Source organism: Sprattus sprattus (genome assembly GCF_963457725.1).
Source record: "Sprattus sprattus genome assembly, chromosome: 2".
Lineage (NCBI taxonomy): Eukaryota > Metazoa > Chordata > Actinopteri > Clupeiformes > Clupeidae > Sprattus > Sprattus sprattus.
The window spans coordinates 39,167,768-39,181,220 of NC_137921.1; the positions used below are offsets into that span (position 1 = coordinate 39,167,768).

Here is a 13,453-nt window from a genome sequence, read left to right on the forward strand (position 1 = left end):
CAGAAGAGCTGGGAACTCCAGGATTGACGCGGTACATGGAGAACAAGCGGCCCGGTACCATTTTAGTAACGACAGCCAGTCGCTCAGATTTTGGTGCTCAGATATTTGCCAGCTGCACAACTAACCCCCTACTCCTATATTGTGCAACTGTCCAAAAGAACTAAAATAGTGTGGATGTGTTGCCTGTCAAGCATCAAACCTCAATAATAGTCATGGACCAAGTAAAGTCATAACATAATAAAATATTCACAAATCTTTAATAAATTCAGATGCTGATAATTTATTTTGGTACTCTGACATATGCATGCAGCACAACTTAAGTGAGACGCGTTTCCATAAATATATGTTTTATTAAATACACCAAATAAAATGCAAAACACAAATGTGTAGAGATATGGGACAGACAAGGGACAACAGACACCAACACCACAGATGAAGAAACTAAATACAAGCTGGAATGAGGCTAAAAAGTCAGGCAGATTATTACGAAGAGGCGCAGTACCTCACACATGCTCACACATGAACACACACACACCTAGTGAATCAATTGAGTATCTCACAGATGGGAGATACTACTACAACCATGGGGGGGAGATGAACTACCTGGCCTTGGGCAGGGCACCCAGCACCCAGCACAAGTAGCAATATATGGGCCATTCTACCGAATTGGTGCAAAGTCAGGTCGGAAATATTTGGATTTTTTTTATGTTTTATTCCCAAAACTTTGTCCGTATGTATATTGTACCATATCTAAAGTTCACTTATCTAGTAAAAGAACAGTCAATTTTTATATTGTATTTTCAGAATGTGTTGGAATGTTTTTCCTCTTCCAAAAATTGTCACTACCGAAACATCACATTTACTATAGTAAAAAAGTATTATTATTGACCTGTTCAGATTGTGTTTCCTTCCCTTCTCTGAAGAGTATTTTTACAAATATTTCTTGAAGGTTTTCACAATGAAATCCATAAAAATGAATTTTTTACCAAATTTTCAAGTTCAATTTATACAATTCATCAAAATCTAAGTGCAATATTTCTTTGTAAAATGCTAAATACTGATCATATTGATTCCAGAGTTGTTCATTGATGAATTTGAACATACATTAATCCAATCAGTATCATAACATTTTAGTTGATTACTCAATATACTTTTTTTACAAAACATCCTGTGTTTCGGTAGTGCTGCTCTGTTTCGGTAGTGACATCCAGTGTTTCGGTAGTGACTGCACTGTTGGATGGATGTTCATTTCTCTCCCAAAATCTTCCAAAAGGTGCTCTGGGCCGCCCTTTAGTCCACACAACACATTTATTTAAAAATTATGGGATTGAACTACTTACCAATTCATTTTGTCACTACTGAAATCATCAGGTCACTACCATATGTTTCGGTAGTGACTGTTTCGGTAGTGACAATTCTAGCTAACTTTAAGCATAAATAAAGAATTCTAACAAGCACACGGCATGCAAACACATCTTTGAAGAGGTGAACACACATACAAACATAAGATTTTCCATGAAACCCCAAAAGGTTTACTTAATTGAAGAAAACATGCGTTTCGGTAGTGACAATTCTTAAGGTTACACGTCGATTTTCAGACTTTGGAACACATTTATATAAAAACTATGGGATTTAGCTACTTACCATTCAACCATGAGGGTCAGAGATGCAGTGTCACTGCATGGTCAAAAATGCAGAGTCGTGGCTAAAACACAGGCTCAGCCAATGGACTAAAACTCTTGTGTTTCGGTAGTGACATGAAAACTAGGGACATGATTTTTTGAGTATAGAAAATTGATTTAAAAATTAAACCCACAATAAATCTAAATATTCCAAGTTCTGTTTCAACCCAATCATAAAGATCTTTGAAATTAAATGATTGAAAAAAATCTAAAAAAATTGAAAAGTGTTATTTAAAGGCATTGAAATTTAGATGTCAGGGTTGGGGACAGCTACTTCCCAATAGAAAGTACCCTATAAATGATGATTTTGTATATATTTAGCTTATCACTATCTCATGTAATGCATTGGGTTTATATAGACCATAACATTTTCTAATTAAATATCTATGCCTAAATACCTAATTGTTTTGTAAATAGTTTTTATTGTTGAGGGACTGCATATTACACGAATTCGGTAGAATGGCCCATATAGAGAACAAAAACAGCAAAATAAAAGTGGATAGAAAATATATGCAAAACAATAAATAACCAACTGAAAAGCAAATAGGAAGAAAACTAAAACGTAGCTGGTTGGGTAAATGGTCAGTGGCCAACAAAACAGGACAGACAGACAGACAGGCGTGAAGCAAAACACAGCAAAACAGCAGAGTTAACAAACAGCCCAGGCCAATTCCTATGGGAGAGGTGCAAGACAGTTACAACCACACCAACGCAAATTATATGAAAAGAAACAAAGTAATCTACCTAGCATTAACAGGCACCAAGCTGTGGGTTAAGAGTGGGTAGCTGGACCAAGCAAACGTTCATATACAGCAGGGGTTTTCAACCGGGGGTCCGTGTTATAGGCAGAAAATCTGGGTGGTGGCGTGCCGGTGGGGGTTACAAACTAGCACGCGTCAGTGGGCCGCAAATTACTTTCTAGTCAGAATGGTGGTCCCTGGGACAAAACCAGTTGAAAACAAAGACATAGAATACGTATTCTCTGTCTATGGTTGAAAACCCTTGATATACAGCGCAAGGACCCGAACATACCTGCAGGCAGCGCTCAACAAATGTACCCTGGGGAATGAAGCAGGAGACCGGCGACAGCAGGGAACCAAGACCCGACCAAACAAGGATTAGCCACGATGAAGAACTGGTGGACTTGAGCCTAATCATCCACGTTAAGGCACATTTATTATAATCTATTAGGTGATCAAATTCGTTGAAATCCTCTCACATTCCTCTAGCTGGCCATGTCTATACTCAGGTATTTGTTCACAGTCCTGGCCCTGAAGTGGAAACAAGCAAAGTGGCTTGGACAGGGCCATTAACATTACAACCAATCAACAAGTTGCTTCAGGAGCATGAAAGTGGGGGGGTGTAATTTGATTGGCTGTTGAGCTCAAATATCAACAACCTTTTAGCCTGAAACAAGGACGGCACCTGTAGCATATGACCTATTGATGGACAATAGAAAGCCTGAATCCAATCATGCTTCAGTTATGAGTTAAGTGCTCTCTTTCGGTGTTGTCAGATAGTCACAAAATCACCGTTTTATAACTTTCTACAAGAGCCACAGGAGCATGAGCACTTTTGTCTTCAGCTCCCTGACCTACCTTGACATTGCTAGAGACATGGAACTCACCTCCCACTCACATTTACCATACAGACTAAACGCAACTCATTGTTTTCAGTTCCCTGCTCGCTCAAATTACACATTCCACCTCCATCTATTTGATTAACCATGTTCACGTACGATACTGATTTTACACAGGGTAATAAGGGTCTTATTTTAAACCTGTGACTTCTTCAATATATTCTAACTCGTAACGAAGGAAGAGGTTTAATTTGTATTCAACCCTGTGGCTGAGAGTAGGCCTGCAGAAAGGGCAGGCTGCGATGTAATCAGTTGCACTACCAAAGCGTTTCTCTGCTTGAAAAAACATGTGGAGAGGAATTAAATTTGCCACTTTGGTTAAATCATAAAAATGCAAAGCAAGATCAAACTCCACACACAACGATTTCAAAGTTAACTGCAGCAGCGTTTGTTTAACTTGAACAGTGTGGTGTAAACAAGTGCAATGAGTTCAATTTTCACTTCAATTTTTACTTCTATTATATATGCATAACTTACAGTCAGTACTCTATTATATGTGCATAACTTACAGTCAGTACTCAATTATATGTGCATAACTTACAGTCGGTACTCTATTATACAGCTGCGGAAAAAATTAAGAGACCACTTCGAAATGTTCTGTTTGTCTGGTTTTACTATTTATTGGTATGTGTTTGAGTAAAATTAACATTTTTATTTCATTCTATAAACTACTGACAACATTTCTACCAAATTTCAAATAAAAATACTGTAATTTAGAGCATTTTTTGCAGAAAAATGACAATTGGTCAAAATAACAAAAAATATGCAATGTTTCCAGATCTCGAATAATGCAAATTAATGCTCATATTAATTTTTAAACAACACAATACTAATGTTTTAACTTAGGAAGATTTCAGAAATCAATATTGGCCAGGCCAGTAAAGGTGTGGATGAAGGACCACCAGATCAGGACCCTGTCATGGCCATCCCAATTCCCAGACCTGAATCCCATTAAAAACCTCTGAAATGCGATCAAGAGGTAGATGGATGGTCACAAGCCATGAAAAGAAGCCGAGCTGCTTGAATTTTTGCGCCAGGAGTAGCATAAAGTAACCCAACGGCAATGTGAAAGACTGGTGGAGAGCATGCTACAACACATGAACGCTGTGATTGTAAAGCGGACAACAAGATGCGTCAACTCAACTCTGCCACCTTGTGGACACAGGAGGGAATTACAATTGAAAGAATGCGTTTCAGACAGACTGACCGACCGACCGACCGACAGACGGACGGACATACCCTCTTATAAAGATGCCGGACGCATCTAAAAATGAATACGAACTTGTTTTCTTTGCATTATTCGAGATCTGAAAACACTGCATCTTTTTTGACCAATTGTCATTTTTCTGCAAATAAATGCTCTAAATCAGGGGTCTTCAACGTTTTTCAGGCCAGGGACCCCTAAACTGATGGCGAGATGAGCAGGGACCCCCTACTATATAAATTGCATAAAATTTTGTTATAATATACTGGGCCTAGTGCCAAATAAACATAGCTACCCTGTTATTGTGTCGATGGCACACATCCTCCCACATTAGTGAGATGTATCTTCTTTTCAATAACTCCTGACTGACACGATCCAACGGATGACGGAGGAGGAGTCTGGCGCATGGAGTTGTGTTGACAACATAGATGTTATAGTGAGATTGACAGGTCAACCAAACCAATCACACCACTAGCAAGTTGTTAAGATTGTAGGTAGTAGCATGCTTACATTAGCTAGGAGGCTCACACACCTCGCAAATCCTCACTTATTTTTCAGTTACAATTTACGTTTTTTGACCTTGTGCAGTGTCTATTTCTCTTTATTTTTATTTTTTTTTAAATCTAAGCAAAAAAATGTCAAACTAACAATTTATAGGTACAAACAAGACCAGCTATGGAGTTTGGTCCGCCATCTTTTATCTTTGATTTTCGCGCTCTTTAGACTTGGGCAGAAACGCGATCTGATTGGCTAGTGCCTGTGCCTGAAAGGTGCTGTGAGTGAACCGGTGCCCAGCTTGAGAGAGCTCCTGTGGGTAGCTGAATGTGTCGATTGGCCTGAAAGATAACGTCTTCTTGATCAATTTATACGTTCGCTACAATATGTTGGATTTATGTTAATGTAAATTTAAAGGGAATAAATACAATTCTGATGAGGAAGACATTTAAATTTGCGGAAAAAAAAATTTGTTGTTTTTTTTTTTATTTATTTTTTTTTAAATATTAAAAAAATTATCTTATCAACCAAAGATTTCGCGACCCCCCTGCAGTACCTCCGCGGACACCCTGGGGGTCGCGGACCCCCTGTTGAAGACCCCTGCTCTAAATGACAATATTTTTATTTGAAATGTTGTAGAAATGTTGTCAGTAGTTTATAGAATAAAACTAAAATGTTAATTTTACTTTAACTCATACCAATAAATATTAAAACCAGAGAAACTGATCATTCTGAAGTGGTCTCTTATTTTTTTCCGCGGCTGTATATGCATAACTTACAGTCAGTACTCAATTTTTGCTTGAATCTTGTTCAAACTTCTCTTCTGCTTGATAAACTAAAGCTATGATCTGCATGGAAGAAGACTTTTAGAGTTGGTTATTTTTCAGCTTCCGAGGAACACCTACACTTCTATAGCAAACCATTATTACTGTTCCCCTTCAGATTCTTTGGAGATGGCTTGGTGAACACCATGGATAATGATTTGTGGTACAAGCAGCGCAGAATCGTGGATCCTGCATTTAGTAGTGGGTGAGTAATACGATGTGAAACACTTACTAATTTAAAACAAATACCTATATGTACAGCAATTCATGATACAGGTGTGCATTACAAATAGCATGTGTATTCCTAACTGTCTAACAGCTTTTTTTCAGTTGAGTTGTAGACTCACTGTACTTTCTATTAAGTATCTTGAAGGGTGTGTTGAGCTGTTTCAAGTCTGTGATGCTGTGATATACAGATACTTACGGGGTCTGATGACTGCCTTCAATGAGAGAGCAGAGCGCCTGATGACCAAGCTGGATGAGTATGCCGATAGCCCCACACCCGCACACATGCAGAAGCTGACCAACTCCTTAGCCCTGGATGTGATTGCAAAGGTCACTGCCTCTAAGAGCCCAATGTGAACAAATTAAAGGCAAATTGTTTATTATTAAATTAATGAATTGTTAAACTCTTAATAAAGTCCTATGGTAAATGTTCCATTGCCAAGGAGTTAAAAATGTACTAGAAGATAAGGCACAACATGTCTTCCATAACTACGTGTTTACTAAATGAACACTAGGTTTAATACATTTTACTTAATCAACCTTAGGTATATAAAATAAGGGTGCTTCCCCCCAAGTTTGTAGTAATGTTCTCAACAAGGAACATGTTGTAGGGTTATGTTATGTTGATTGTCATTCAAATGTTGTGACATATTCCATGTAGGTGGCCTTTGGAGTGGACTTAGATTCACTGAACATCAGTGATTCCCCTTTCCCTCGAGCCATAGAGTTATGTCTGAAGGGCACGGTCGACGGTCCACATGATAGATCCAACCTTTGCGGTAAGGTGTCACAGCAGTATGGGAGAAAACAAGCTAGTGATATTTCCTTGCATTTTATCTCCTGAGACGGATACTGAAAGACTTGACAGTTAATGATGTCAATATTGATGCCAATTCAGACCCAGTGTCCTGAATCAGTGTGTCACCAGCTGAGATAGATGAGTTTTGACCTCATACTTTCATTCGGTTTCTGAAGAAGAACAAAAAGGTGGTGCAGGAAATTAAGGAAGCTGCCCAGTTTCTTCGTGACACAGGAGCCACCTGGATAAACGAGAGGAAGAAAGCAGTTCAGAATGGTGAGGATGTGCCTATGGACATTCTTACACAGATTCTCAAAAGTGCAGGTTACTTTAATTGATGGACACACACACACACACACGCCCGTCCGTCCGTCTGTCCATCTGTCCGTATGTACAGTATGTATGTATGTATGTATGTATGTATGTATGTATGTACAGTATGTATGTGGGTCAAAGACGTGACAGTTAATGATGTCAATATGGATGCCAATTCAGACCCAGTGTCCTGAATCAGTGTGTCACCAGCTGAGATAGATGAGTTTTGACCTCATACTTTCATTCAGTTTCTGAAGAAGAACAAAAAGGTGGTGCAGGAAATTAAGGAGCTGCCCAGTTTCTTCGTGACACAGGAGCCACCTGGATAAACGAGAGGAAGAAAGCAGTTCAGAATGGTGAGGAGGTGCCTATGGACATTCTTACACAGATTCTCAAAAGTGCAGGTAACTTTAATTGATGGACACACACACACACACATCCGTCCGTCCGTCTGTCCATCTGTCCGTATGTACAGTATGTATGTATGTATGTATGTACAGTATGTATACATGTATGTATGTATGTATGTATGTATGTATGTATGTATGTATGTATGTATGTATGTATGTATGTATGTACAGTACCAGTCAAAAGTTTGGATACAGAAAAACCATTGAATGAGAAGGTGTGTCCAAACTTTTGACTGGTACTGCGTGTATCACTACATGTATCAGACACTGTGTTCAGTATGTTAGAGTTAGTCTCCTCTACTTTTATATTGTTGTTAATTTTATTTCATGTGTTATTAAGGTTCCAGGTAGGTATCCTTTGTGTAGTTTGCCAACAGACTTTTCTTTTTGAGAGTAAAAGTTGAACTCTTGCTGTTATAATCACTTGTTTTTAGTTTAGTTGCATCTGTCGGTCAAGGAGACGTGTTGCCGCTGGAAAACGTATTTAAACCGGAAGTCGTCACTTCTCTCCGGTATCTGGTTGGTTAAACCGTGTTATCTGACCAGAACAGAAAAAAAACAGGACCTTTGTTTGATTCTTGTGGAGATATGTCGATTGCCTGACGGTTAATGTTGTGTCACGCTGTTACAGTTCAATTGCAATATTAGTAGCGGTTGAATTACCCTTGTGACGGTGTAATCCCTAGCGGTAAATAAACGTTAATACCTTGAATGACTGATTAGTAAGGGATAACGGCCGACGAGCTGTACAGTTCTACAAAGGTAATGGACGCTGCGGGGCAAAGAACTCCACAACGCGAAGCGGAGTGGAGTTGCTCCGCGCAGTCCATTACCTTTGTAGAACTGTACAGCTCGAAGGCCGTTATCCAGCTTTTCTCCCGTTTACAACATCCAAAATCTATATTTCATCTTGTGACTCAGAATCCAAGACTAATGTTGGGTCTAATTAACCTGCTACTGAAAATACTGCGCAAGCTTTCTCACCCCACTGGGGTGCCTATCTGCAATCTGTATATTTTTGATCTGAGTGTGAGGTATATAAAAATCATCTGGGCCCTGTTCGGCGTACAACTGAAGCTAAGATAATTAATTTAGCTCGCAACTGGAGATTAACTAGCTCGCTAAATGAGAACAGGCCAAGCCGGTCTGGCGACGGGCGCTAATTTATTTTAACCTCAAGTTAATTTATCTCGTCAGCTAAATTGCGCGTGCACGTCTTGCTTCAAAAGGCAAGAAAGGTCGATCCCCAAAACCATGATTTTTTTGAAAGGTACAATGGTCTAAACTCAAAGAAAAAGACTCATTTTTTTCTCCGCTAAGGCGGGATATGACCATAAACACGTTATGAAGAATTCAAGACCATAATCATGTCAAAATTCATCACTGTCGCGACTGCAACAGCATTAAAGAAACTGTCCATAGGCTGTATAAGTAGTGATATCTTTTCTTGACTGAACATGCAACTTTGGTGCAGCGGGCAGAACGTAGGGCTTGCATGCAGTTATTCGTCGGTTCGATTCCCCTTCACCTTCGTTGGAATTGTAGTTTTAAATCGCTTTGAATAAAACCGTCTGCTAAATGACTAAATGAAAATGTATTAATAAGAAATTCAATAAATTGAAGCAATGCAAATAAATTGTGTTTCTTTCTTTCTTCTTATCATTCAACCACCTTACCATCCACATCCACCATCCACCACTGCACAAAAACTAGACACGTTTGCAAAACTAAACGTTTGCAATGATGTAAGTTAAAGTAGGTTAAACAACTTTAGCCAAATCTCCGTAATGGTGATGGGTTATGTGCTCAAATTTCCTGGGATCAAAGAAAACGTTAGTATTCATGTGCAAACTAAAAATCACGTCTCAGGCTGAGCATGAAAGTTATTTCTGGTTTATCAACTGTACCAATGAATGTCATATAATTATGAGTGCTTTTTTCTCCGCATCGCCGACATTACAAAAATAGAAGACATTCAATGTTCGACGGTAAATGACTCGAGAAGGTCTTTTAAATTAATTATTCCTTGTCGGGTGGATCGGTAGCACTCATACAAGAACTCATCATGATGGAAAAATGGATCTTCTTGGCGATCGCAAAGAACTCTTCCTACGCTAATCAAACTATTAACCTTGTCAATGGGATCCCTCCTTTTGGCGTGGGTGTGGCAAGTTTAGCCAGCTAAACTTTGCTTAGCCTGTCCTGGAGCAGGCTAGGGCTAAACGATTAATTACCATGGAAATTGAGCAAAAGTTGCTTCGCCGAATCCGCTAAAACGGTGTTGTCTTTTTTTAGCCTGGAGTTTAGCTCGCTAAACCGCTTAGCGAGTGTCGCCGAATAGTACCCTGGTGTTGCCGGGCTGTCTCCGCAACAATAACAACTTACCTTCACTTTGCTTTATCTTCACAGAGGAAAACAAAGATGACAACGATGACGAAATCATGCTTGACAACTTTATCACATTTTTCATAGCAGGTTGCTATCTTATTATCCTTCAAATAAATCCAGTTGAACAACCCAATTACTGATATTGTTCTTGTGCATTGATCACCATATCATTGTAAATGAAGGTCACAAAACAGTTGCTAATCAGATTTAATTTGCCATCATGGAACTTGGAAGACAACCTGAGATACTACTCAGGTATGAAGAGTTATAAGTGCTAATATGCCTGACTAACATTTATAACTTTATATATATACACACACATATATTGCTGTATAGCTATAATAATTACAGTTTTTATTTAGTTGTTTATTTATGCATCTGCTTTTTAACCCCAGTTAAAGGAGGAGGTGGATGAAGTCCTTGGGATGAAACAAGAGATCAGCTATGAGGACCTTGGAAATCTGACCTACTTAACCCAGGTAATTTACACTAGCCGGTATCACTTGAATGTTATTAACTATACAACATGAAATGCTTATTCTTTGGCCATCAGGGATCTGTGTGTGCCAATGTTTATTTCAAGAAACAGTGTTGGTCAACTAGTAAGTTTATAATGATTCATTCTAATAATCAGCCTAAGGAGAATACTGACCAGAGTCTTCCCATCTTTTATAACTTTTGTTCTAAATCATACATTTTGAAAATGTGTCTTTAAATGATGAATGTGTAGGTGCTGAAAGAGACTCTGAGGTTATACCCAACTGCTCCTGCTACCTCTCGCTGGCTGGCAAAGGAAACAGTCATTAATGGCATCAAGATCCCTGCAGGATGTGGCATTATGGTAAGTTTCAAGTTTTAGGATGTTAACCTAAAACCTGGTCCAATTCTGATCTGACATGGATCCGTCAGACCCTTTGCCCAATCAGGGCCCGGCCTTTCAGAGTCAATGTGTAATCTGGGAGATTGTCTCACTGAAAGTCTCAGTGAAAGTCGTCAGAGTTGGTTGTGCCATTATGATTTATCAGGAACACCATCCTGATTCGTTCTATATGACAGGTACCTGTCTGTCACAACCTGGGCAAGATCCTGATTTACATATTGAAGTCATCTCAGTATTGTGGCAATACAGAATGGATGTGTTGAATGGATAGATGTGTTCTAACTTTTTTTTATCATCTTTTTGTAGCTCAGTACATATGTGAGTTCAAAGATGGACAAATTCTTCAAGGATCCACTGACATATGATCCAGATAGATTTCATTTGAATGCTCCTAAGTAAGAAATACATTTGGTCTCCCCTTACATTGAGTGGCTTGACAAGAAGTATATTGTATATAACTGAATACACCCAAAATGTTAGCGAAACTTTAAAACAGAAACAAATCTGTTTGTGCTTTATCCATCGAGGCCTTATTTCTGTTACTATCCTTTTGCCTTGGGCCCACGGGCCTGCCTTGGGCAAAACTTCTCCCAGGTGAAACAAACTCATCCTAAGTCACTGAAATTGTGTTTTGACTAGACCTGTAGGATATTTTAATATGCTACATTGCAGACCACTTCCACATGTGTACACTGACTCCACCTAAAAGATTACCTGCAACATAGCCCTTGTGAAAAACCACCCATTACATAATAAGCTCATTATTCTCCACCTACTACCAAAGGGTGTATTCAATCAGCCTGCAAATAAATGCCGTTTATTTGCAGATGGAGGCAAAGATTGCAATGGCTAAACTGCTGCAGAGATTTGACTTCAGCTTGGTGCCAGGGCAGTCTTCTGGCATCTTATCCACGGGGACACTGCGGCCGCAGAGCGAGGTGGTATGCATGATCAAACAGCGCTGCAGTGCATGACCCTCAGAGCCCTTGACAAACAGTAAGTTGGCTTGGAATCATAAAAACCATATTGTATTTATACAGTAACACTTCTGAATACTTATTGTTTTATTTAAAAGACTAATCAACCTTTAATTTTTCTTTCACAGTGTTTTTATGTGTGGGGTATTACATCTGCTTTTTATCTAGTCTGCCAGATTCTATGACATCTGATTGATCAGTGTAACTTTCCCCAAACCAGTTACCATTTTAGACTTTATAATAGGCTTATACCCGGAGGTAGATTATTAAACCGAACTGCTGCAGAGGCTTGACCGGAGACGTGGCTGTAGGTTAATTTTTGTGTTTTACACCTTAAGTTCTTGGTAGTGGGAAGTTGTCTTTTTACTGTCTGTAAGTTTGAATGATGCAGGTGCATACAAAATTCATGAGAAACATATTAGCAGGACCATGGGCACCTCCTTTAGGCAGACCTACTGTTAGCCACAATGTAAAATACATGGCCTGAACAGTAGCAGAAAAGGATGCTGACATAAGTAATTGTCACCATGGGATGGAACATGTGTTGACAACAAATGGAAGACAGAAGGATGTATATATGCACTGTATAAAAAAAGAGTCATCACTTTTTCCTAGTCTTGATAGAAACCAGCCAAAACGAGTTTGGTCATGTATGTTAGCCACATGTCTTTCACTGAATTTACTGCTTTACTCTTGTGGTCCTTTAACCTACCCTGGTGCCTGTGCCGTAAATAAATCTGCAGTCTCCCACCTGTGTTGCCTGACAGTTTTTGTCGCGTGGCAGTCCTTTAATATCCTTGACACTGAGATGCTGCCACCACAGCGGGAGGTTTAACAGCGTGGCAGTGCTTAGCACTCAGAAACCCAAACACACACTGCCTGCAGAGATGGGCAAAAATACATCAAAATGTACTTTGATACAAAATACAAAATACCCTTCAAATAAATGTATCAAAATAACAAACAAAATACTGTTGCCAGAAAATGTAACAAAATACAATACATGCATTTTGTATTTTTAAAACAGTCACAGAATGTCAGTGTAACTAAGCAAAGCTATTAAAAGACAACAACTTGATTGATTTTGTATTTTTGCAGGCAGCAGCTGTGTGACTCATGTTTTCACAAAACAGGGCTCTCATTGCAATCTCTATGGCTTCCGGGAGGGCTATCCCCACCGTACTTTCGTCATACGTAATTGCGTTTAATGACATCATACAGCTTTGATCAAGTCACATTCAAGTCAAGTCAAGTCAAGATGGCTAACGTTCAGTGTAACAACTCGATTTGCTCTTTGAAAGAACCTCCTTTTAGTCGGTGTACTAATGAAGATAAATTGACAAGGATCAAGACCACTATCTAAGTTTTCGACCACATCCCTGTTTTGTGAAAAAAAAAAATGGATTTAACATGAGTCAATGAGAGATCTGGGGTGATTTCCTTTTCGCCCCAAAAAGGGGCGGGCCGTAAGAAGCACCACTTTTTGCAAATTGACTGATGCCTGATTCGACAATGAAATTCAGAGGCAGATCAGATGGTCTAGTGGTAGAATCCGACAGAAAAAAATATCCTTCTGCCTAAACACTGGAGAAAGTATTTTGAGTATTTTAAATAC

The 13,453-nt window shown here is 39.1% G+C and overlaps 1 protein-coding gene across 1 annotated transcript; it reads left to right on the plus strand.

Annotated features, from left to right (window-relative positions):
• Positions 1-5,990: 5,990 nt before the first annotated feature.
• Positions 5,991-11,835, plus strand: LOC308382405 (cholesterol 24-hydroxylase-like; the record flags this gene model as incomplete). The annotated part of the gene is made up of 10 exons (XM_080860127.1): positions 5,991-6,049; positions 6,261-6,399; positions 6,731-6,853; positions 7,045-7,192; positions 7,498-7,547; positions 10,377-10,460; positions 10,712-10,822; positions 11,168-11,256; positions 11,389-11,455; positions 11,689-11,835. 10 exons carry the CDS (start codon positions 5,991-5,993, stop codon positions 11,833-11,835), a joined length of 1,017 nt encoding a protein of 338 aa, XP_080716253.1.
• Positions 11,836-13,453: the final 1,618 nt, after the last annotated feature.